The 25,934-nt window shown below is 40.6% G+C and overlaps 1 protein-coding gene across 13 annotated transcripts in view; it reads left to right on the forward strand.

Moving 5' to 3' along the window:
• The window catches only part of trim36 (tripartite motif containing 36), a 161,152-nt gene that overhangs the window by 84,275 nt on the left and 50,943 nt on the right, over positions 1-25,934 (forward strand). For all 13 annotated transcript variants that reach the window (XM_043711000.2, XM_087998551.1, XM_043710899.2 and 10 more), the window contains 2 exons: positions 1,539-1,685; positions 2,041-2,136. In XM_043711000.2, the coding sequence (XP_043566935.1) occupies positions 1,539-1,685; positions 2,041-2,136 (243 nt within the window). The remainder of the gene's footprint in view (positions 1-1,538; positions 1,686-2,040; positions 2,137-25,934) is intronic.

Consider the following 25,934-nt stretch of genomic DNA (forward strand, 5'->3'; position numbering starts at 1 on the left):
GCCCATGTCACTCAGACACTGATAAGATTCTGACCAGAGTGTTTCTGGACTAAATTCCCATCTCACAACTCTCTCCCCTGTTCAAAATGTTTCCTGCTTATTTAGACAGAAATGAATGAATTAAAACCTCGACCTGTTCTTCTTTTAACCTGAACTAACTGCACGAGACTGGAGAGTGGGAAAGGGAATAGGTAGAAAGACAGATAGAAGAGAAATTAGAAATTGTGTGTTTTTTTAAAGGTAAAGGAAACGAATGAGAAGAAACAAAAGGAAATAAGAGACAAAGGATGAAAGAATAAGGAACAGAGTAAAGGGGAAGAAATTAAAGAAAGGGAATGAAGGAATAATAGTTTCAGAGAACATGAGAAAGACAATGTGGATGAAAGTGAAGTGAGTTTGAATAAATTTAATCCCCAAATTGACAAATATTAACCAGCAGAAAATGCTCATAAATAAGTGCAAGATTATATAGGAAAATAGAAAGCAAATTAATTTTTATTACCATCAACTTAGTATTTAGTTAAAGTTCTGTTCTTTTAGCACACCTCTTACGCCATGAGATAGATTTTTCAAGCAAAACTTTGGCTGAATGAAATGACTCTCAGAAGTAAGGCTGGTTCCTTCTGTTAGCAGCAAGCCTCAGAACATTCCTGAGACAGTGATCTGTAGAGAATTGGAAGGGATTTACAATTATAAACCAATGGTGTTCATTGGGAATGCTGGGGAGCCGGGGGAGCACTCTTTCTGGCTTGCAATTTCTAAAAATTGACTTGGTCATAGATCGTCCCAATAATTCCTCATTGAAACAAGTGTGGAAAATCTGTTAGTTCAGTAGAGGAAATCTAAAATTACCCAAACCAAATCCCAAAGTATTTAATTATTACCTGTTGTATTTGACTGCAAAAGGGAATCATGAAAAATCAGTGAACCAACATGGGATCAAACATCTTTCTGGAACTCATTGAATGAAGGACATTGTATTACATTCCAGAAAGCCTGTTGGTGAGGGACAATATTGGAGCCAATCTTCATTCAGTCTAATAGTTATTTAAAGAGTGAAACATTACAAGCATACATTTGCTAACTCAATCCCACCACAACTTCAGTGTCTCTTTTTCTATGCTTAAGTGAAACCCCAATTAATGCTTGCATATAATTAATTCCAATTAATCTACAAATGCACATTGCACGGAAAATGAGTACTTTTTGCGTTTATGTTTAGCCTGGAAAATAGGTACTCAAAGCATCAACTTCAGCAACAGTATGTTTCTTGGGTAATCCACTTACTTTTATGAACACGTATCCAAAATGATGGAAGCCAGCAAATGCCATTGCAAACTAAATAAGTCTCTGGAAAGCTGCAATTCTAAGGTTTATTTGACTCATCTGTAGATTTGATTGTATATAGAAATTGACTGAAATCAGTGGAGATGTTGACTGTTTGGATCGTGCCGTATCTATTATCATAGCGATTTTTGAATGACTGTAGTTTTAATGTCTTGTTGTTTGATTCCTTCGCCCAATTTAATTGGGTCAAGATTCTGATGTGTCCTGAGCATGATATGGAGAAAGTTACCATGTATTGTGAGGTATGCAGACGGCCCGTGTGCCATCTCTGTAAACTGGGCGGATCACATGCCAACCACAAAGTAACCTCTATGAGCAGCGCTTACAAAGCTCTGAAGGTAAGTTATGTTGATGGAAGACCAAGACCTATTGATTACTTCCATTTTCCAAAAGTGCTTATTATGTTCTCAAATATCAAGACATAAAAATGCTCCAATTTCCTCTCTCTATTTCTTGTACACAATTAGATTTTAAATGCTTAATGACTTTAATGTATCAGTGGCTTTCCTGATTCCTGGCCTCACTATTTATCCATTTACTCTTTTATATATATTTGGTTTCTGTACGTCTCATAATTGTTGGTTGCTTTATGCCTGTGTAAAGTGAGATAATGAGGGCACATTGACAGCTGGTGCAATTTGAATGGTCTTCTCTGGTTTCACTCTGCGGTATGCTTTGTTGTTATGACAACAGGAGAAGCTATCCAAGAGTATCGGTTACCTCATCAGCAAAGAGGACCAAGTGAAAACTCAGATCTTTCAACTGGAGCACATGATTGAGCAGACAGAGGTAAGAGTCAGCTGGAATGACAGTTCTTTCCATCCTATGGTGAGGTTATGTTACAACATCATGCACTTTAAGAATAAGGAGGATATGTTGAGACAGCGAAATGACCACGATCTTGATCTGAAAATGGAGCAAACATTTCTCTTGTTATTATCATCTGTCACATTTGCTCACTGTCCAGTGAGTGTGAAGAAAGATAAAATTGAAAAACCAAAAGGGTTGCTTAACATCCACTTACAGTTTTTATTTCTTACCTTTCCTCATGTGACTGCTATTAATGGGGCAGTGTACCATCACTGGCAAACCGCGAGAGATAAGAAAGAAATTTGGAACAGTTGCATCATAGCCTGAGTGCTAATGCCAAAGAATTTAACACCTTGTATATAAATATTTACTTGATAGTACAGAACTTCAATTTACTAAAAAGAGGCAAAAAATGACTTTAGAAAGGAAATCATTTATACAAAATGAAAGAGGGCACTGATTAGGTGCTATAGAGATGCAGCATGATCTGCTAATAGTCTTAATTACTTCATTAAATTCAAATGAGGCAGGTTAACTCTGATTTATAAAGGTCTTGCCATAGGGTTGCAGTGAGGATTGGCTGTTTCGATCACACATTTTTCACTGAGTAAATGACCATATATTCAATTTGGCAGCAAAAAACAGAGACCCTTGTATAAATGCATATAAATTCTAGAACGTGCAAAGAACCAAACTGTGAGCCCAACTGATAAGCTTAAATATGGATCTGGTGTAATTTTGAGTCCAGTTAGGATTATTTTGTAAATGTAGTCCTTAAAAGCACAGCCAGGCCAGAGGTAGCAAGTTACATCAAGAGAATTGGCTAAGCTTAAGATCAGTGGATTGGAGGGCTTAGGCAGAGGATTTGTGGTCTTGGTGGATGTCAGCTTCCCTGACGCAGAGACAGACAATGGAAACCATAAGAAATTAAACAGTTTGCACACAACTGGGTCTTTTGTGACTCTGGATCCAGGTCCCTAGAGTTTTTACGTGGAAAGAAAGCCATCAAACATCTGCCCGCAGGATGAAACTAGTAACTGGGTATGATGATGTCATCAGCAATCTGTCTGCATATGGAAGAATTGTTTGACCAGTTACAGGAACATATAACTATCTCCTCCAACTTATGTGTTTAATTGATCAGACCGTGATGGGAACACACTGTGTAAGACCCTTTTGTGTCAGTCAATACCAGTTAAAACTGATCTGAGGATCTCTGCTTAATAGTCTTTAACTCTGGGATACATTCCACACAGCATCACAGTCCTTTATTTAAAAAAAAATTTCCTTGTGCTCTTTTACCTAAATGTCAATCTACGGTTACTCTTAATTTTTCCCTCCTACGGCTTTTCTATTACCTGAATATCCTTCCAATAGTTAGGAGCTCAACACTCAATGCACAAAATGTAATCTTAACAAAACTTTTATAAAAGTTCTAAATACATTTTGACCATTCTTAGTATTAAATAGGAACATGGTATATGATTGTGTAAGCATCAATGTGAGCAGGAGAACAGATCAAGAAATACAGAAGAGAAGATTTGAAGATTGCAGAAAGTGTAACTGGCCCTTGAAATATCTGTGCATGCCAAAGATGAATGCTGCTGATTGAGGGTCACAAAATAAGGAGATTTAGTTAATTATGTGAAATCAACTGTAGCAGGATTAGCTTAGACATTGATGATTGACCTTAAATTAATTAGGTAGCAGCAAATATTGCTATATGGTGTCTCAAAACTATTAGATGTACAGAGGAATGTCGATTACCCAGTATTCGATTATCTGAATATCGGATTATCTGGCAAGATCGCAAGGTCCCGATGCTTGGCTAACTATGTTATCTGGCATTTGATTATTTGGAATTCAATTAAACGAACAAAATACTCCCCGCCCGTGTCCTCTGGATAATCGAGGTTCCTCTGTATCAAGGTTTTGTTTTGAAATGAATCAAATGAAGCAACTGCAGCAGAGCAATACCAAATGTTGATAAGTTGAGATATTCAACATATGAAAGATCTACCATTGTTAGTTCGAGCACCTGCTATTGAGATTTAATTATTTGTGTAAAATTAAGTATAGCAGGTTTCAAACTGATAACTGAACAGCTGTGTTACATATGAATATCGTTCAGACAATACCAGATTTATTTTTGATATATTGCTAAAATGTCATTTTACTTCATGTTTAAATATCTTTGGAGTGTTTAAAACAAAAAGGCCAATTAAACGTAAATTTGTTTATTTGCTAAAATGTCTCTTTCAACAACAATGAATAAAGTTCCACTTATTTTTGGAATGATTAAACTCATTGTCAAAATGATATATTTGGCTCCTAAAGGATAGATCCAGAGTGAAGGGTGAATTGATTTAATGAGTGGTGTTCAGATATTTCTGGCTAGTCTTGGTTATTTTCTACCAATTCTGAAAGTTTATCCAAAGTTTTATAAAATTGCTTCCATGGTAGTCATGAGTATTTATGGAGTTTGAAGCAAATAAATGGGTCTTCTGTGCAATGTGGTCATTTTCCTTGTAATGGAGCCAAATGAAATGTAAGGACAGGTTTGTTTACAGCTTAGAATGAATGAGTGGGGTTACAGAAATCAGATCAGACACAAGCTTATTTGTTAGATTTAGGAAAATAACACAGGCCCTGTTGGAAAATGACATTCTTTTATAAACTGCTCATAGATCTAGGCTTTAGGACCTAACATATATTTGCAAACTGCAAACATTTGCTTGGTCGTATAGAACCTAAATGTTGCTTAAAGGAGACAAGATGATAAAGGTTTCTTCTTTCATTCTTCCGGACCAGGGCAAACACTATTGGGTGGCATTCACATAAAAAAGGGCATTAACTTGTATAGAATCAGAAACGGGTGCCAAACAGTAACGCAATTGGAACAGTTAATTGTCAACTTTGGTAATGTAATTACTTACAGCCAGCATAATATGCTTTATATATGTTAACCCACATTACATTAACCCATATACTGAGTAATATCTGGAAATCTATTGGTAATCAACCATATACACTGATATGACATCTCAGACTTAAATATACAGTCTGGGTTATTTGTTTACTTATATTACTATTAAATTAAATATATAATTGATTGCATGACTAACAGACTAATGGGCTGGCTATTTGCTAACAGATCAACCACCAACATACAGAGATTAAGATGGAGACCTCTTATACAAGAGTATCAAATATAATGATGTCATCTGGCTGCCTTTAAGATACTCGGCCTTTCTGAGACATGTTCAGACACAGGATCCCTAATTTTCTCTTTGAAGATTAGGAAATCTGTTTTGATAAACATGCAAATAGATGCACAGATTATCTTTATAAATTAGAATAATGTTTTGACGGACATATAAAATGACTGGATCTAGTCTTTGTAAAATTATCATGACTTGGTTCTGTTGTTTCATTCTGTGGTGTGCTATCTGTCATTGTGCATAGATGTCTGTAACACATTTTGGAGGTCCGGTTTCTGTCTGGTGTAATACTTTCAGTAACAGAATTGTCATCTTGTGTAATGGATGGTTGATTATGTACAACTCAGATGTATCATCACAGGATTTATCTGCTGTTGGTGACAGTATCGATTAAAGTGGAATGCGCAAAATATCATCACATCTTCCTACAAGCCCTTGTCACCACTGAAATATTCTTTAAGCTTTTACTACCAACTTGCAATCATCAGATTATATTGCATGCTTTCTTGTACCCACTTGCTGCCACTATTACTATCATGATGTAATGTCAAGCCAATACAATGAATTTTGTGGTTTTCCATATGTTAGCCTTCATGATGAATATCACAAAGAGTTGGATAATGGAGATTGCTAGTTTCTGTTGGTGCTCTCTTTCTAAAATCTGTTCCTTGCATCCAAGTCCTGATGAGTTTGAGTCAAAAAGGGTCTCAATTCTTGTCTCCTTTAAAAATGTTAAGGAATTAACTGTACTTATCATTAAATCCCACTTAGCTGTCAACTCTGGGTAGAAATCTTTCATAACTTTGTTCGAACCGTACAGGTCTACAGCACTGAGAAAAGCCCATTGGTTCTGCGCTGGTCAAAAACAACCAACTAACTATTCTTATCCCATTTTCCAGCACTTGGGTCCACAGCCTTGTATACCTTGGCATTGCGAGTGCAAGTCTAACTACTTCTTAATTCTTATAAGGGTTTCTGCCTGTACTATTCTCACAGGGAGTGAACTCCAGATTGATGGGAAAGGTTTTCCTCATATCTCCTTGAAATTCTTGTCCCATGACCTTAGATCTATGTTCCCTGGTCATTGCTCCTTCCACCAAGGGGAAAAGTTCCTTTCTGTCTACCCTATCTATGCCCCTCATAGTTTATATATATTTCAGTCATTTCCCCACTCAATCTCCTATGTTGTAAAGAAAACAAACCCAGATTGTCAAACCTCTTCATAACTAAAACTCCCCAGTCTGGGTATCAACCATGGTAAATCTCCTCTGCACTCTCTCCAGTGCAATCACATCCCTCCTATAATGTAGATTCTAGGACGGCACACAATACTGTGGCTATGGCCTAATCAACTTTTGATACAGTTCCCTGCTCTTAAAACACTATGCTTCAGCCAACAGAGGTAAATATTCCATATGAATCATAGAATTCCTATCCTGTGGAAGCAAGCCATTCCACCTTTTGAGTCCACACCGACCCTCTGAAGAGCAACCCATCCAGACCCACCCCGTACCCCATCCCTGTAACCTACATTTCCCAAGATTAATCAACCTAACCTGCAAATCCCTGGACACTATTAGCAATTTAGCATGGCCATTGCACCTAGCTTGCACATCTTTGGATTGTGGGAGGAAACTAGACTGCTCAGAGAAAACCCACTCTGACATGGGGAGGGTGTGCAAACTCCACACAGACAGTCACCTGAGCGTGGAATCGAATCCAGGTCCCTGATTCTGTGAGGCTGCAGTGCTCACCACTGAGCCACTGTACCTGTTGTTAACTTCCTTGGTGCTTCCCAGGGTTCTACCATTTATCATGTATTTTCTTGCCTTGTTTGTCCTGCACTAGAATGCCACCACACATATATCTGGATTGAATTCCACTTGCTACTGATCAGCCCAGATGTCTAGCCTGTCTATATTCTCCTGTAACCTAAGGATATCCCCCGTTTAACTTCCCACCAATTTTCGTGTCATCACAAACTTAGTGGTCAACCCGTCAAGATTCAAGTCTAAATCATTCATATATACCACAAACAGCAAGTACCCCAATACTGATCCCAGCAGTACCTCACCGGACACAGGCTTTCAGTCAGTAAAAACACCTTTGAGCATCATCCTCCATTTCCTACCAATTCTGGTTCCAATTAGCCAAAGTTTCTTGGATTCCATGAGCTCTTACTATTGCTCTTATTGTGTACAGTTCTGGTTGCCACATTACCAAAAGGATTGTGGATGCTTTGGAGAGGGTGAAGAGAAGGTTTACAAGGATGTTGCCTGGTATGGAAGGTGCTAGCTATGAAGAGAGGTTGAGTAGGTTAGGTTTGTTTTCATTAGAAAAAAGGAAATTGAAGAGGGGCCTGATTGAGGTTTACAAAATCATGAAGGGTATAGACAGGGTGGATAGAGACAAGCTTTTTCCCAGGGTGAAGTATTCAATAATGAGAGGTCACAGTTTGAAGGTGAGAGGTGGAAAGTTTAAGCGGGATACACGCGGCAAGTATTTCACACAGAGGTTGGTGGGCGTCTCGAACGCGTTGTCAGCAGAGGTAGTAGAGGCAGGCATGGTAGATTCATTTAAGATGCGTCTGGACAGATGCATGAGTAGGTGGGGAGCAGAGGGATACAGATGCTTAGGAATTGGGCAACAGGTTTAGGCAGTAGATTTGGATCGGCTCAGGCTTGAAGGGCCGAAGGCCCTGTTCCTGGGCTGTAAATTTTCTTTGTTCTTTGTTCTTTGCTATCAGTCCCCCATGTGGGACATTGTCAAAAGTCTTATTGAAGTCCAAATTGACTACATCAAATGCATTGACCTTGTCTACACACCTAGTCACTTCTTCAGAAAACTTAATCAATTTGGTCGGACATGACGTACTCTGAGAAAAACCATGCTATCTGTTCTGGCTTAATCCCTTCCTCTCCAAATATAGATTAAATCTATCCCTCAGAATTGGTTTGACAGTGCCATCAGAATTCAGAAACATGGATTTGGGAAGGGGAAATCATGTTGACCAATCTATTAGAGGAGGTAGCGTGTGTTGTAGACATGGTGTGCTTAGATTTCTAGAAGGTATTTAATAAGGAGGCATATCAGTTGTTTTTGTGAAAAATAAAAGGTGGTAGTGTTGGGGTAGTTGGCATAGATAGATGACTAACAGGAAGGAGATAGTAGGTGTAAATAGATCTTTTTCAGGTTGGCAAAATGTGATTGATGTGCCACTCAACTGTCTACATTTCATTAGCAATGACTTTGTTGAAGGGATGGAAAGCATGGTAGTCAGGTTTGCTGACAACACAAAGATAGGTATGAAAACAAATTGTTATGAGGGCATGAGGAAGATACAAAACTAAAAATCTGAAAGAACTGCAGATGCTGGAAATCAGAAACAAAAACAGAAATTCAGGAAAAGCTCAGCAGGTCTGGCAGCATATGTGAAGAGAAATCAGAGTCTAAAAGTGTGTAGGTTAGGTGGATTGGCTGAGGTAAATGTGGGGTTACGGGAATAGGATGGGGGAGAGGGATGGGGCTGGATCCAGGTAGGATGTTCTTTGTAGGGTTGGTGCAAACTCAATGGGCCAAATGGCCTCTTTCCAAGCTGTAGGGATTCTATGATTCTACAGTTGCCAAAAATATAAGCTAGTAATCAATAAATCTAATAATGTATTCATGAGAAAACTCTCTTCTGAAAGAATATGGAACTCACAGCCGCAGGGAGTAGGCGAGGTAAATAACGTAGATACATTTAAGCAGAAGCTGGATGTAACACACGGAAGAAGGACCAGAGAATATGTAATAAAAACTAAAAAAGATGCAGAAACCAAGCGGTTCCGGCAGCATTCGTGGAGAGAAAAACAGTTAACGTTTTGAATCCAATAATCAAAACGAGAAGAATATGTTGATGGGTTTGAAGGGTGAGGTTGAGGTCCATGTGCAGTACATATACTGGTCTTTTCTGTGCTGTAAACATTACGTAACTTTAGTTGCCTAGGTTTTGCATTCATATCAGTATCATGCTTTGGACACCTCTCTTAATTTGCAACTGGATCTATGTTCGCTTATGCAAATGGCTCATTCAGAATATTTGAGTGTTGTTTGTATCTTCCCAGTCTGCTACAGTTTGCAATGATTTTTAGAATTGACTTGTTTCTATACAAAATTATCTGTATTCAGGGACTATCCTAGGCAATTGAGTACTAAGGATACAAATGGCATTTACAAACTGTCACTTGGATATTCCTATCCTGATATAGCTAGGATTTAGAATTGTTCTTCCTTGGTGATGACAGTAGAGCACTTGCTTAATCAGGAGCATGTAATCTATCACAAATGGAAGGAGAGGAAGTAACTCCAATATTACAGGAAGAGCTTGGGTAGTAAAAGAACATATAGGTACAGGAGTAGACCAGACAGCCTTTCTCAGCTGTTCCACCTTTCGACAATACCTGATCCAAATGTCCCTTCAGCTCCGTATTCTGACTTATTCTCTGGAACTCCTGATTCCTATTTATTTCAAAGATTATCTTTTAATATATTCTAGTCTTCAAAGAGCTGTGGGGTAGGGAACTCCAAAGATTCACAAATCTCTGATAGTTCTGGTTTTAAATGGACTATCTCTTGCCTTGAAACTCGAGCCCATAGTTTTACCTATCCCCACATGGTGAAATATCCTCTGAGCATTGAGCCTGTGAAGCTACCTTTTATCTGATAGAATCTGATATATTTCGATAAGATTACCTCTCATTTAATGAACTTCAATGTACATACACCTAATTTGCTCAGCTTTTCTTCTAAATCCTCTTCATTCCAGGAATCAGTTAAATTGAAATGCCTTCAATGATGCAAGCCCATTCCTCCTTACCCCTCTATCTATAGGGTGGCACAGTGGTTCATACTGGTGCCTCACAGTGCCAGGGACCTGGGTTCAATTCCAGACTCTGGCAATTGTCTGTGTGAGGTTTGCATATTCTCCCCATGTCTGTGTGGGTTTCTTAACTGCCCTCTGGGCAATTAGGGATGGGCAAAAATTCCTGGTCTAGCCAGTGATGCTCTCATCCCATGAAGGAATAAAAAATGCCTATCACTCACCACTTATGCTGTTTAGCATGCGAGTAGTGCTGCTTGCAGCTTTTAGGAATGCCTGGTGCTGTTCCTGAAATGTCCCCAGGGTCGATTCCCTAGCTTGATGGTAATGATGGGGTAGGGTATATACCTGGCCATGAGGTTATAGGTTCTGTTTGAGTACAATTCTACTGCTTTGTGTTTAAAATCTATCCCATTTGACAGGGCGACAGTACACATCACAGTGGAGAGATGCTCAACTTGAAGGCTCGTTTTTGTCTTCTTAAGGACTGTACTATTGCTGTCATGGACATATGCACATTCCAAATATAGACCGGTTAGGTTGAGGTCAAGTATCTTTTTTCACTTTTGATAGTTCCGTAACAACTTGCTGCAGACCTAGCTTAATAACTATTCTTTAGGATTCAAAGTTTGTGAGAAGATTTGTAGCTCGGGTGCTCGTTGTTGTGGTTCTGTTCGCCGAGCTGGGAATTTGTGTTGCAGACGTTTCGTCCCCTGTCTAGGTGACATCCTCAGTGCTTGGGAGCCTCCTGTGAAGCGCTTCTGTGATCTTTTCTCCGGCATTTGTAGTGGTTTGAATCTGCCGCTTCCGGTTGTCAGTTCTAGCTGTCCGCTGCAGTGGTCGGTATATTGGGTCCAGGTCGATGTGCTTATTGATTGCATCTGTGGATGAGTGCCATGCCTCTAGGAATTCCCTGGCTGTTCTCTGTTTGGCTTGTCCTATAATAGTAATGTTGTCCCAGTCGAATTCATGTTGCTGGTCATCTGCGTGTGTGGCTACTAAGGATAGCTGTTCGTGTCGTTTCGTGGCTAGTTGGTGTTCATAGATGCGGATCGTTAGCTGTCTTCCTGTTTGTCCTATGTAAGCAACCTATGAAGGCAACCACCCCAACACACACAAAAGAAGTTGCATCAAGACACTATTCAAAGGGCCACAACACACTGCAGTACACCAGAACTGCAAAAAGAGGAAGAAGAACACTTATACAATATATTCGCCAAAAACGGATACCCGCGCAATTTCATCAACAGATGCCTAAGGGAAAGACAACGGAACGAGGACATGCCGCAACCCAAAGGACTAGCCACACTACCATACATCAAGAGCATTTCCGAACTGACAACCAGACTACTGTGACCACTAGCACACAAACCAACAGCCACTCTCAGACAACAACTCACCAGAACGAAGGACCCGATACCCAGCATGAGCAAAACCAATGTCGTGTACAAAATCCCATGCAAGGACTGCACAAAACACTAGATAGGGCAAACAGGAAGACAGCTAACGATCCTCATCCATGAACACCAACTAGCCACGAAACGACACGACCAGCTATCCTTAGTAGCCACACACGCAGATGACCAGCAACATGAATTCGACTGGGACAACACTATTATTATAGGACAAGCCAAACAGAGAACAGCCAGGGAATTCTTAGAGGCATGGCAACATCCACAGATTCAATCAATAAGCACATCGACGTGGACCCAATATACCGACCACTGCAACGGACAGCTGGAACTGACAACCGGAAGCGGCAGATTCAAACCACTACAAATGCCGGAGGAAAGATCACAGAAGCGCTTCACAGGAGGCTCCCAAGCACCTAGACAGGGGACGAAACGTCTGCAACACAAATTCCCAGCTCGGCGAACAGAACCACAACATATTCTTTAGGACTCACCCAGTTCAGTCAATAATGGTATTGGCTAGCTACTCTTGGTAATGGACATTAAAGACTCTTGCCCAGGGTACATTCTGTGCCCTTGCCACTTTCAGAGTTTCCTCGAAGTGATATTCAATAGGGACAGCGAATGATTCATCAGCTGAGGGGGGATTCAATACATGATAATCAGGAGGTTTTTTTCCCATGCTTCATGAGAATTTATGGTGTTTGATGTCAATTTTGGGCATACCCAAGGCAATTTCCTCCCCACTGTGTCTGCATCTCATGTCAAAGTGACCACACATTCCCAGGGCTGATGATAATGATGCCTGGGATATTGTCTATAACTATGATTATATCATACTACTGCTTGAGTAGTTGGTGAGACAGCTTTGCCAATTTTGGCATTAGGCCCCAGCTGTAAGTGAGGAGGACTTTGCAACATTGGTGGCTCTAGGTTTCTGTTATCATTTCTTGTGCCAAGGAGAATGCTGGGCTGTCCTTCCAGTTCAATTTCTTTTGTAAGACTTTGAAGTAATTAGGTAGGTTACATCCCTGGCTAAACCATCTCAGAAGCCATTTAAGAGTTAACCGCATTGTTGTGGATCTGCAGTCACTTGTAGGCAAGACCAGGTGAGGACAGCAGATTTTCCTTCCCAAAAGAAACATTACTGAACCAGATGAGTTTTTAACAACAATCAGTTCATGGTCAGACTAGACTAGATTTAATTTCAGATTAATTACTTGAGATCAAAGTCTACCTTCTGGCAATATGGGATTTGAACCTATGCTCCCAAAGCATGGGATTAGATTACTACACTGACAATACCATCACCTTCTATTAATAAGTGATGCTGATAGCTTGAAATTAATTTTTGCTTCTTTTCCCTGTTTTTTGACTATTCTTGGAATATTTTTAACATCTTTCATATGACTACAAATACAAAACATTTTATCATTGTTTCTGTCAGTTCTTTGATTTCCATCAATAATTTCCCCTTTACATTCTCTAAGGGAGGACCATAGCTACTTTCTTCCTTTTTATATATTTTGTGGAAGTTTTTATTGTCTATTCTTATCCTTTCTACCTGAGCAACATAATATGCCTTTTCTTTCATTTTGACACTATCCCAAACTTCTTCAGGTAATTAGGGATGTTTCAATCTTCTCAGAGAGTCCATGCTTCTCAGAGGGATATCTTTGTTGCTAGTTATGACATATTTGCTTAAATATATGGTAATACATATCTGCAGACAACTTTTCATTTATTTCTACTTCGGCCAGCTTTGTCTTCAAACCTTTGCAGTTGTCTGTAATTAATTTTAAGACTCTCCAATTGAGTGTGAAATCCTTTTATGTTTTCATCAAGGGCAACTCAGGACTGGCCCAGACAATCAAGCATTTTGTGAATAAAAAAATAACAGATCACTCTTCCCTCGAGGAGCCTTTACTCTGAGATTATTAATTAATCCCCTCTTATTACATGCTAACCAACCTAAAGTGGCCTTTAGATGTATGTTCCACAAAGCATTATTCTAACAACTGTCCTTAATACATGAAATGAATTTGTCCTTAAACCTGCCTTTCCTAATTTGACTCGTCCAATTTATATGAAAATTAAAGTCTCCTACCATTATTTCAGTACCTTAGTTTCAAACACACATTATTTCTTGAGGTATTCTCTGTCAGAGAGTGTGGTTACTGTCAGGAGATCTATAAACCATTTCTACCAGTGCCTTCAGTGGCTTTGTTCTCTTCGTATTTCTTTTCCTACTCAAACAAATTTTAAATCTTGTTCTTTTAAGCCAAGACAATTTGTCATTACTGTACTGATCTCATCCTTTATTGATAGAACATATGGCAGCAGAATCTGGATTGGGGAAAATGTACTTGTTGGCTATCTTCCAACATAGCTCTTCATTCAACACTATCTCTGCATTTTACTCCTGAACATTAATGAATCTTTAAGTGCAGGCTGCCTAATTGTTTGGCAATTGCCAAATGCCTGTAAAACCTTCCATGGTTTGACAATCATCAATACTGAAGCAAACTTGAAACTGGAGTGAACTCAAAAAGTTAACTCTGTTTTCTCTCCACAGATGCTGCCAGACCTGCTGAGTTTCTCGAGCAATTTCTGTTTTTGTTTATTTTTGTAATCATGCTCTGTCATCTTTTGAAAAACCCTTATCACAAAATAAAATTCATTCACAGGAGCAATTAGTGATGGGCGTTAAATAGAGACCTAGTCAGTGATGCCCACATCTATAAAAGATTCTTTAAAAAGCTCAGAAAATGCATGGTGACAACTGAGGTAATGAACAGTTTTTAGCTTGTGAATGTGGAGTGCTGTAGATGTGGCTTGGGCTACTGATTAACAGGCACCTCCTGCTTAGACAGCCAATGAAAGGAATTGGATCCTGTACAGTTCTGTTGTATTCCTACAACATTATTATGCTCATATTTAAAACACCCATAATCCTTGCAGGGGGAATTACTATTGGCTTAAAAGGCAGAATATTGTTGAGCCCCAAATTCAGTAAACTCGAATAAATACTCTTGTGAGAGTTCCTAAATGTGTTATACAGAAACTTCAATCCCCGCCATTAGCAATTGTACCAGTATTGTCAGGAGGTATCAAACCTAATACAGCAGGCAAATTCAGAGGATGGAACAGAAACAGTGGCTGGAGGTGGGAAGTCATGGCAAGGGCGGGGCAGGAGAAAGGTAAATGAAATTAGCAGCTTCGCCACTGCAATGTAATCATATACAGAACTGTATCTTGTTAAATGCACTTTTCACAAACATAACAGATGTGAATGAGCATTTTTAAAATTTAAACAAAGACATAATTGTGAATTGTACAAAATTCAAAGCGAATGAATGACCTGAATTAAAACAGAAACAATTTGTGCATTTGTCTCTAACAGGGATTAGATTCTGTCTTTTGTCATTGTGAGGCATGAATGCTTTGTCTTGTTCATGATTTGGTTTTGTCATAATCCAATTTAATATAAATCTACCAGCTGATTCACCAACGCCTGGCAGTAAATGAATGATAGGATATGCAATGTACTGTGTGCATTAGTCTGGTTATAATCCAATTCAGGATTAAAAATAAAAGGATCAGTGTTGATCGCACCAACCTAAACTATTAGAATAATGTGTTGCCCGTTTTCCTTTCTAGTATTTTGAATTTTGTAGCCACTACTGTGTGTCTTTCTCATGTACAACGTTGAATAGTTTGTTCACTGACCTTGCCCCTGTCATTCTGTGGCTGACAGATAAGAATATCCTTCATTTGCACTTAACTCATGCTGTCTCTTTTTTTTATTCGGGGATCAAATGCTGAAGACCAATGCACAACTCAACAATGGTCTAACTCTAAACTAGCAAAATACATCTATTTAACATCTGGATATCTGTCCAAAATAGAAGGTCAATGTGACTTTCCATTTTGAAGTCCAGTGCTACAAATATGATCAAGCTTTTCTGGCATGTTATACTGTCCCATTGAGATGGCCTAGGTATGATACAATCTGATGGACATGTCCAATATTATAAACTGTCCATTTGAACATGTCTCCAGAACAGTGCAGTTAGGACACTAAGGGCAAAATCTTCTAGCCTTAGAAGATAGAATTAGGATGCCCAACCTGCAGAATCAGCAGTGACCACAGTCTTGCAGAGCTGTCACCTCTGACTTGTTGAAGCTCTGAGAGGCTGAATCCCCTCCTGGAGATGGAGAGAAGTCTTGCCTCATGCTAATTAAAAAGTCTTCATCTAAAAATATTAAAATGTGACAGTCCAACTAAGGGGAAGCAGGCTAACATTTATGCTATGGAGCAGGGAGGCCACTCTCAGTGTAAAATCCATTCCACTGTTTTAAGTGTAAGGCTTTTTTGCATTATTTACTGTTCACTTTATAATATGATTGGATATAGTCATGTGAGACAAAGCTCTGTTTAGTCTCATGTTTTTATGTTGTCTGAAGACGTTTTATTATCTAACTGGATAAAAATATACTTTATTATGGTGTATAAACCCATGTGCTTTAATCTCCAAGATTCACGTGCATTCCACCTTCTAATTGCTGTAAACTTTAACGTCAGCCGAGTGCCAAAATGCCTTTTTAATTATCAGTCCAAACACTTCACAGCATCTGAATAATTTTCTGGTGATATCTTCTTTAATTCAGGAAGTGATTCAGAGTACAGTGTTTTTTCTTTTGTGCTTTGTGATTCTATCAAGGTCTGCTGCCACTAAAAAGCTCTCCTTACCTCTAAATGGATGATGAATTGTTTCTGATGATCTTCAAAGGTTAAAATTACAACATTTTATTCTGACAATTCTTTTCATTCATTCATGAGATGTAGATATGACTGGGTAGGCCGGAATTTACTCCCAATTCTTAACTGCCTGGACAAAAAGAGGTGGTGAGCCATCTTTATGAACCACTGTAGACCCTGGGGTATAGGGATACCCAAAGAGCTGGTAGGAAGGAAGTTGTAGGATTTTGACTAAGTGACAGAGAAGGAACAGTGATGCAGTTCCAATTCAGGGTGGTGTGTGGCTTGAGGTGAACATGCAGATCCTAGTGTTCCGATACAGCTACTGCCCTTGTCTGTCTAGGCGGTAGAGGTCACAGTGTTGTGACACAAGAATTGAAGCGAAGGGAACAGGCGTAGACCATACAGCATGTCAAACTTGCTCTGCCATTCAATGGCTGATCTTGGGCTTCAACTCCACTTTACTGCCTATTCACTTGATTATCCATGAGACAATAATCTGTCTATCAGATCTCAGACTAGGAGTTTGTAAACCCACCTTTATTCAGGAATAAAAGTTTCACTTGTTTAGAAAACATTTAAAGAAAATTCAAGAGAAAAATCTTACTGAAAACTTACATTGAGGGGTGACCTTATAGACGTTTATAAAATTATGAAGGGCACGGATAGGGTAAATAGTGGGTGACACGGTGGCACAGTGGTTAGCACTGCTGCCTAACAGCGCCGGAGACCCGGGTTCAATTCCCACTTCAGGCGACTGACTGTGTGGAGTTTGCACATTCTCCCCGTGTCTGCGTGGGTTTCCTCCGGGTGCTTCGGTTTCCTCCCACAGTCCAAAGATGTGCAGTTCAGGTGAATTGGCCATGCTAAATTGCCCATAGCGTTAGGTAAGGGGTAAATGTAGGGGTATGGGTGGGTTGTGCTTCGGCGGGTCGGTGTGGACTTGTTGGGCCAAAGGTCCTGTTTCCACACTGTAATGTAATCTATTTAGTAAAGACTACTTAAAAACATCAAGTGTCCATAAGACCATAAGACACAGGAGCAGAACTAGATAGATAGGATAGTGAAGAAGGCGTTTGGTATATTTTCCTTTATTGGTCAGGGTATTGAGTACAGGAGTTCGGAGGTCATGTTGCGGCTGTACAGGACATTGGTTAGGCCACTGTTGGAATATTGCGTGCAATTCTGGTCTCCTTCCTAGCGGAAAGATGTTGTGAAACTTGAAAGGGTTCAGAAAAGATTTACAAGGATGTTGCCAGGCTTGGAGGATTTGAGCTATAGGGAGAGGCGGAACAGGCTGCGCTTGTTTTCCCTGGAGTGTCGGAGGCTGAGGGGTGACCTTATAGACGTTTACAAAATTATGAAGGGCACGGATAGGGTAAATAGGCAAAGTCTTTTCTTTGGGGTCGGGGAGTCCAGAACTAGAAGACATAGGTTTAGGGTAAGAGGGGAAAGATATAAGAGACCTAAGTGGCAACTTTTTCACACAGAGGGTGGTACGTGTATGGAATGAGCTGTCAGAGGAAGTGGTGGAGGCTGGTACAATTGCAATATTTAAAAGGCATTTGGATGGGTATATGAATAGGAAGGGTTTGGAGGGATATGGGCCGAGTGCTGGCAGGTGGGACTAGGTTGGGTTGGGATATCTGGTCGGCATGGACGGGTTGGACTGAAGGGTCTGTTTCCATGCTGTACATCTCTGAGTCTATAATTAGGCCATCTGGCCTATCAAGTCTGCTTTGCCATAAAATGAGATCACGGCTAATCTTCAACACCACTTTCCTGCCTTTTCCCTATAAAATTAAAATTAAAGCAGTGATGCCTGTTTTTGCATCATGTATTTTGTAAGCATCTTAAAAATAGTCTGCCACATGTTTTATCAAGAAAGAGGCTCCTCTTTAAAGTTAACACTATATTGTCAGTCTTAATATTAATTTAATATTATTTTATACAAATTTCAACACTTAACGTGTAGGGTTGGCATTTCAATAACATTGTGGAAGGGAATTGAAAGCATATGCAAGGTCATGCTCTTGATGGGCAAATAAGGAAAGAACTTGCATTTGTATTACACATTTTACAACTTCAGGACACTCTAGAGTGTTTTACAGCAAATGAAATAATTTTGAGATGCAGAACACTGTTGTATATCAGAAATGTGACAGCTGATTAGTGCACAGCAACTCCCAAAAACAGCGATATGACAGTGACCAGAAAATCTGTTTCTATGATTTGGAGGGTGGGGGTTAAATAATGGCCAGAGCACTAGGGAACTTTAATATTCACCTGAGAGAGTCGACAAAGTGGCAGTTTAACACTTTAACCAAAAGAAGAATGTTTTTATCCCAATGAATCTCTTCTCTCTGCTATATTAATGAAGTATTAACCTATTTATTTTAATAGTTTAAAACTCCATTAAATGGTTAACACCTTTAATTAGGACATATAGAGGAATGTCATGCTGTGTTACGCTTTGTCAATTAACACTGACTACACTAGTTTCTGGGTTCTTAATGTGTTACCAAGCTGAAGTATGAAGTTATTCTTTTACCTCCTTCCAATAATAATATGCATTTAGAGTTAAATTCCAAACTGCTGAAAACTGGAATGACGACAGTGCTGATCATGACAGGAAAACCATTAAGGGCACAGACTACTGCACTCATTGGCTTGAATCTGCAGCAATTTAAGGGGGGGTAGGAGCAGTTCATTATTCTTAATGTCCTGACTGATGAAGGAGATGGTGCTGCTAATATTTGGAGCAAGCAACACTAAAGTGGTGGCAAACAGCATGGCGGAAACAATAATGGCACGTCTTAATAATAATGGCATATCTTCATATTGTTTCACATCCCACTGCCCCCTCATCTCAAAATCTCATCTGATTTTCAAACTGCACATTCCAGCTCCCTTTGCCCCGACCATATCCTTCCACCTTGCATCTTTCAGACACCCAGGAATGGCAACCTGGCCCGGTGGTGGTCAAAGAGCAATGGGTGTAAGTGAAAAAAGACAGTGGGGATGACGAAACACTGTCATTCAGTCACTTACAGCCATAAGCTTAGGTATGACACCATGCAATTTACAGGGTGGTTAAAGGAGGGATTTGTACATAATGAGTCACTGGGCAGGCATTCCCTGTAATCAGAGTAGGAGGTGAGGGTAGTGAAGGTGCCAACTCACTGTAGAGACAGGTATCACATGAGATCAAATATGGAGAACTCTAATGACCACTTTGAAGACAGAATGAAAGGTAATTAGTTCTCTTTAAATTGAGAGCCTCAGTAATCTCCCTTATGCAACAGTAAACACAAAATTGTCACAGTTTGCGAATATCTCCAGCCTGGCTGGAGCCTAATGCTTAAAGGCTTTGTACCAGTTCGTCTTCACAAGTATTGGCAATGTGCTCCACATGACTCTGAAGTTGGTATTTGTGGCTGAATCAAGTACGTGAGTTTGTCCTCAGTGAAGTGTCTCACATGGCGTGATTTTGTCTGTTTCGTAATGGCATTGACTGCAAAATAGATGATGTCAAATCACTGTTACACTAACATGACCGTTACTGCAACTCGTGCAGGATGTGTGAGTTCATTTCACATGCTGCTGATGTTACCCCAAAATGGGTGCTAAACATTTAAATTGTGTGCCCAGTCCTGACTCTGTAACCACCTGACTGCATTTGCCTTGGTTTGAAATGTTTCCAAATTACACTATTATCGAGAAAGAATGAGATGTTTTCAGGTTTAGCACAGAATTAAAAAGCACTTCCAAATATATGATGACTTTAGCAATCGTGACTCTTTCCAAAGTACCTTCCAGGTGCTGTTGTGATGTAGAATCAACGTAAATACATTCAGATCCCACAACCAGCAATCATCTGTTTTATGGTGTTAGTAGAAGGATGAATGTTGACTAGGACATGAAGAGATTCTCTTCTATTCTAAGTGACATGGAAAGTTTTACAAGCTCCTGAGAATTTTAATGTCTTATTCAAAAGGTAGTATGTTTGGAAGTTTACTGAAGGGAGAATCTTACAGGGGTCTGAATGATGTGGGCTTTTGTGAAAAATGTGCTGGAATTACTATCAGGAATAATTCAGAGCATCTTTTAATTAAGTTCTGGGTGTTGAGGTGAGATTCTTGCTAGGTGTCTATTTAGGGGTATTATTGCTTTTTGAATACCTTATTACCTGATGAAGGAACAGTGCTCTGAAAGCTTGTACTTTCAAACAAACCTGTTGGCCTATAACTTGGTGCTGTTGTGATTTTAATTTTGTCCACCCCAGTCCAGCACTGGCACATCCGCATCACTTTATTTATATTCAAGTTCTATCCTATTGTGCGCTGAAACGAAAATAAACATTCAGAATTTGTGAAATGGAAGTCAGAGCAGTATCTGGTTACTTTAGCTCATGCCTGGCTGCAAACAGCCTCCACCTTATGCAACACACAAGACCATCTCAGGGTACCATTTATGGGCACCAGCTGCGCGCACCCCTCATCCATGGACATTGGCATCTGATATTTGCCTTCCCATCTTCATGACACCTCTCACCTCCACTGGCAGTGTGCTCTGACAGCACAGAGCTGTGTTACAGGGTGCACTGGCACCTCACGTTGAAAGGTTGCTGCAGGACACGTGGTGTACAGGGACATGGCCAGCTCATGGTTAGACCAGGTTTCATCTATTAACACTTGCTCATTTAGCGCTGACCTTGATACTCACTGTGTCTCTGCATTACTTGCCTTGCCTTGCCTATTTGCTCACTTGCACAACCAGGCAGCTTGCATTGCTACTCAGCTCCCTTATGTCCAGATAAGGGAGTGTACATCTTGCTGTATGGTAATGTGCTACATCCACTTCATACCTACACCATGTGTCAACAGTTTATGTAATAAATATACTACGCCTGCAGCAAGGACATAGCCATCTCTCTATTCTTTGGGGAGCAGTCCCCACTGATGTCCAAGGAGGTACCCGTTAGTTAAGGAACCTGGCACTGCTAGGGATCAGTTAGCTCAGTTATCTGGATGGTTGGCTTGCAATGCAGAGTGATGGCAACAGTGCGAGTTCAGTTCCTGGGCTGACTGCGGTCACCATGAAGGTCACACCTTGCCCTACATCTGCGCCATGGTGACCCTCAGGTTAACCCACCACCAGTTGTGTGTCTCATGAGAGAACAGTCCTGATTTAAATCCCTAGCACAGTAAGTCAAAGGTAAGCTTCAATACCAGTCCAGGGTTTTTTGGTCTTATTGGTAATGGAGTAAGTACCTCTGCAGTGTGGGCATTGGGTCCCAGTTAATCCTATGGCTCCATAGTTTGTGAGTCTAGTCAGGGAGATGTACGAGCATCGGTTAGGAGCTTCTCACCTGGGAATCTCCAGTTGGGTTGCTCAAGAGGATGTGCCATGGCCAGTCTGTTGGGACTTCTCAGAGAAACTAGGGGAACGTGAGATTGGGGAACAAAGAGGCTCGAGGACTTATAGATGCAAATTGGGAGCTGCAGGCTGATGGGAATGGTGGATAACAATTGTGAAGTGGGGCAGCAGTATTTGAGAGGGGGTGGGAATGCAGTGGACCATGGATAGGGTTGGTGTAATATGGGAGGCGTGTTGAAATTGAGCAGTTTAGACATATACTCTCAAGTTGAGAGGACACCTAATTGAGCTATATAAGGTGTTAAAGAGGCTGACAAAGTAGACGTAGAATAGGATGTTTCCTTATGTGGGGCAATCTAGAATAAGTTTAGGATGAGAGGCGGTAGATTTAAAACAGAGGCGGAGAAATTACTTCTCTCAAAGGGTCATGAATCTGTGGAATTCACTATCCCTGAGTGCAGAGGATGCTGAAACATTCAGTAAATTTAAGGAGGAGATAGACAGATTTTTAACTAGTGACTAGTTGAAAGGTTATGGAGATTGGACTGGAGTTAAGGCTGAGATGAAATCAGCCATGATCAGCTTCAGGGGCTGAATTGCCTACTCCTGCTCCAGGTTCATATGGTTCTTCTATGTTTGTTCATATTCAGGAGCATCCTGACTCCATAGGGAGTCCCTCTCCCACTGCAACTCCCAGGTACTCTATGCTACTTCCTCCCCACCCCCAACCTCCTCTAGCTTATCTCTCCACGCTTCAGGCTCACTGCCTTTTTTCCTGATGAAGGGCTTTTGCCCGAAACGTCGATTTCGAAGCTCCTCGGATGCTGCCTGAATTGCTGTGCTCTTCCAGCACCACTGATCCAGAATCTGGTTTCCAGCATCTGCAGTCATTGTTTTTACCTTCATGATCACTCCTGGCATGGTCACCTCATTTACTAGGGCCTGGGGGTTAAAGGGAGCTAGGTGCAAGCTCATGTCCCCACCAAACCCATTGACATGACCCTACTCATGCCCATCTACCTCTGCCCGTGGTAAATGAGGTGACCATGCCAGGTCTGATCATATGCTGAAGTCTGGGGATTCCTGACCATTTCCCCCTTCTCCGACATGTTTAAAGTGATTGTTCATCATCAAATAGGGCGACTTCAGAATGCCATTGCTCATTCAGGCGCATGGTGGACTTTTAAAGATCATGAAGGTGCTGGTCTTTTGGCAAATGTCTGGTGAGTGGCTAGTTTTTTTCAAGAGTGGTGAGAGATAAGAAGGGGCTAGAATTGGGCACGTGTTCAATACGGTTGGAGTAGGTAGTTAATAAGATGAGTTTGGTATGATATGATGGGAAATCTCACTCGGCCTCATGTGAAAGTCATCATAACTGAGACTCAGTCAAATAGACATAAAATTCAGCCCTAAGTGTCAGCCTAACCTTTGGCCTCAATTATGTTGTTTAAACCCATAAACTTTGAGTTGCGGCAATACTGCTTCCCCTGTTGGGAGTTTATATTCTATTTTTTTGCATGCTATCCATGCAGGGAGACTTTAATAAGGATGTGCAGTAAACATCCAGTTTTCATTTATGTGTGGCCTTGGTGGAAGCATCAATTACCAAAGAACAAAAAACAAAGAAAATTTACAGCCCAGGAACAGGCCCTTCGGCCCTCCAAGCCTGAGCCGATCCAAATGTACTTTCTAAACCTGTTGGTCAATTTCTAAGCATCTGTATCCCTATACTCCACACCTACTCAAGCATCTGTCCAGACACAACTTAAATGAATCTACCGTGCCTGCCTCTACCACCTCTGCTGGCAATACGTTCCAAACACCCACCACCCTCTGTGTGAAGTACTTGCCACATGTATCTCTCTTAAAGTTTCCATCTCTCACCTTGAAAGTGTGACCTCTCGTTATCGAATCCTTCACCCTGGGAAAAAGCTTGTCTCTATCCACCCTGTTTATACCCTTCATGATTTTGTAAACCTCAGTTGGGTCCCCCCTCAATCTCCTTTTTTCTAATGAAAATAAACCTAACCTACTTTAACCTTTCTTCATAGCTAACACCTTCCATACCAGGCAACATCCTCGTAAACCTTCTCTGCACCCTCTCCAAAGCGTCCACATCCTTTTGGTAATGCGGCGACCAGAACTGTACACAGTATTCTAAATGTGGCCGAACCAATGTCTTGTACAATGTTAACATGACTTGCCAGCTCTTATACTCAATACCCTTCCAATGAAGGCAAGCATACTATATGCCTTCTTGACCACTCTATCCACCTGTGCAGCAACTTTCAGGGTACAATGGACCTGCACTCCCAGATCTCTCTGCTCATCAACTTTTCCCAAGGCTCTTCCATTCATTGTATAATTCGCTCTAGAATTATACTTGCCCAAATGCATCACCTCACATTTGTCTGGATTGAAAACCATCTGCCACTTTTCAGCCCAACTCTCCAGTCTATCTATATTCTCCTGGATTCTCTGACAGTCCCTTATACTTTCTGCTACTCCACCAATCTTCGTGTCATTGGCAAACTTGCTGATCATACCAACAGTGCCCTCTTTCAAATCATTTATGTATATTACAAACAACAGTGGCCCCAACACTGACCCCTGTGGAACACTACTGGTTACCTTTCTCCATTTCGAGAAACTCCCTTCAACTACTACTCTCTGTCTCCTGTTGCTCAACCAGTTCTTTATCCATCTAGCTAGAATACCCTGCACACCATGTGACTTCACTTTCTCCATTAGTCTACCATGGGAAACCTTATCAAATGCCTTACTAAAGTCCATGTATATGACATCAACAGCCCTTCCTTCATCTATCAACTTGGTCACTTCCTTGAAGAACTCTATTAAGTTGGTAAGGCACGATCTCCCCCACACAAAACCATGTTGCCTATTACTGATAAGCCCATTCTTTTCTAAATATAAATAGATCCTATCCCTCAGTAGCTTCTCCAGCAACTTTCCCACCACCGACGTCAGGTTCACTTGTCTATAGTTACCCGGAATATCCCTACTGCCTTTCTTGTACAGGGGGACAACATGAGCAACCCTCCAGTCCTCCGGCACCTCACCTGTATTTAAGAATGCCACAAAGATATCTGTCAGGGCCCTAGCTATTTCCTCTCTCACTTCTCTCAGCAACCTGGGATTTGTCCACCATAATAACCTCTAGCCTACCCAACACATCTTCCCTACTTATGCCAACGTGATCCAGAGTAACCAAACTTCTATCTCTAATCTCAACATTCATCATGTTCCTCTCCTCAGTGAACACTGATGCAAAGTAATCATTCAGAATCTCACCCACTCTCTCAGGTTCGACACACAGCCTTCCTTCATTATCCTTTAGTGGACCAATCCTTTCTCTAGTTACCCGCTTGCTTCTTATATAAGAATACAATGCTTTGGGATTCTCCTTAATTCTGCTCGCTGAAGCTATTTCATGACCCCTTTTAGCCCTCTTGATTTCTCGTTTAAGACTTGTCCTACTCTTCCGATATTCTTCCAGGGCCTGTTCTGTTTTTAGCTGCCTAGACCTTATGTATGCTTCCCTTTTCCTCTTTGCTAGTTGTACAATTTCTCCTGTCATCCACGGTTCACGAATCTTGCCCTTCCTATCCTTTGCCTTCAACGGGACATGCCTATCCTGTACTATCTTTAACCTAGCTTTGAAAGCCTTCCACAACTTAAATATGGACTTCCCTTCAAATAGCTGTGTCCAATCCACATTTCCGAACTCCTGCCTAATTTTGATATAATTGGCCTTGCCCCAGTTTAGTACTCTTCCCTTAGGACTAGGAGGCATAGATTTAAGATGAGGGGCAGGAGGTTTAGAGGACATTCATAGAGTCATAGAGCATGGAACAGACCCTTCAGTCAAACACATCCAAGTGGACTAGTATCCTCAACTGACCTAGTCCCATTTATCAGCATTTGGCACATATCCATCTAAACCCTTCCTATTTATGCACCCATCCAGATGCCTTTTAAAAGTTGTAGAGGTCATTCTGCTATAATGTGCATTTCGATAACACAAATTTACTATAACATGTTTGATGAATTAGTGACACTGTTTCTAAAGCGCAAAGTTTTAAAGCGTATATTGGTTATAACGTAATTCCGGCCCCATTCGT

This window comes from Chiloscyllium plagiosum, unplaced genomic scaffold (assembly GCF_037043375.1).
Source record: "Chiloscyllium plagiosum isolate Xiang-an unplaced genomic scaffold, Cpla_swu_hap1 HiC_scaffold_2, whole genome shotgun sequence".
NCBI lineage: Eukaryota > Metazoa > Chordata > Chondrichthyes > Orectolobiformes > Hemiscylliidae > Chiloscyllium > Chiloscyllium plagiosum.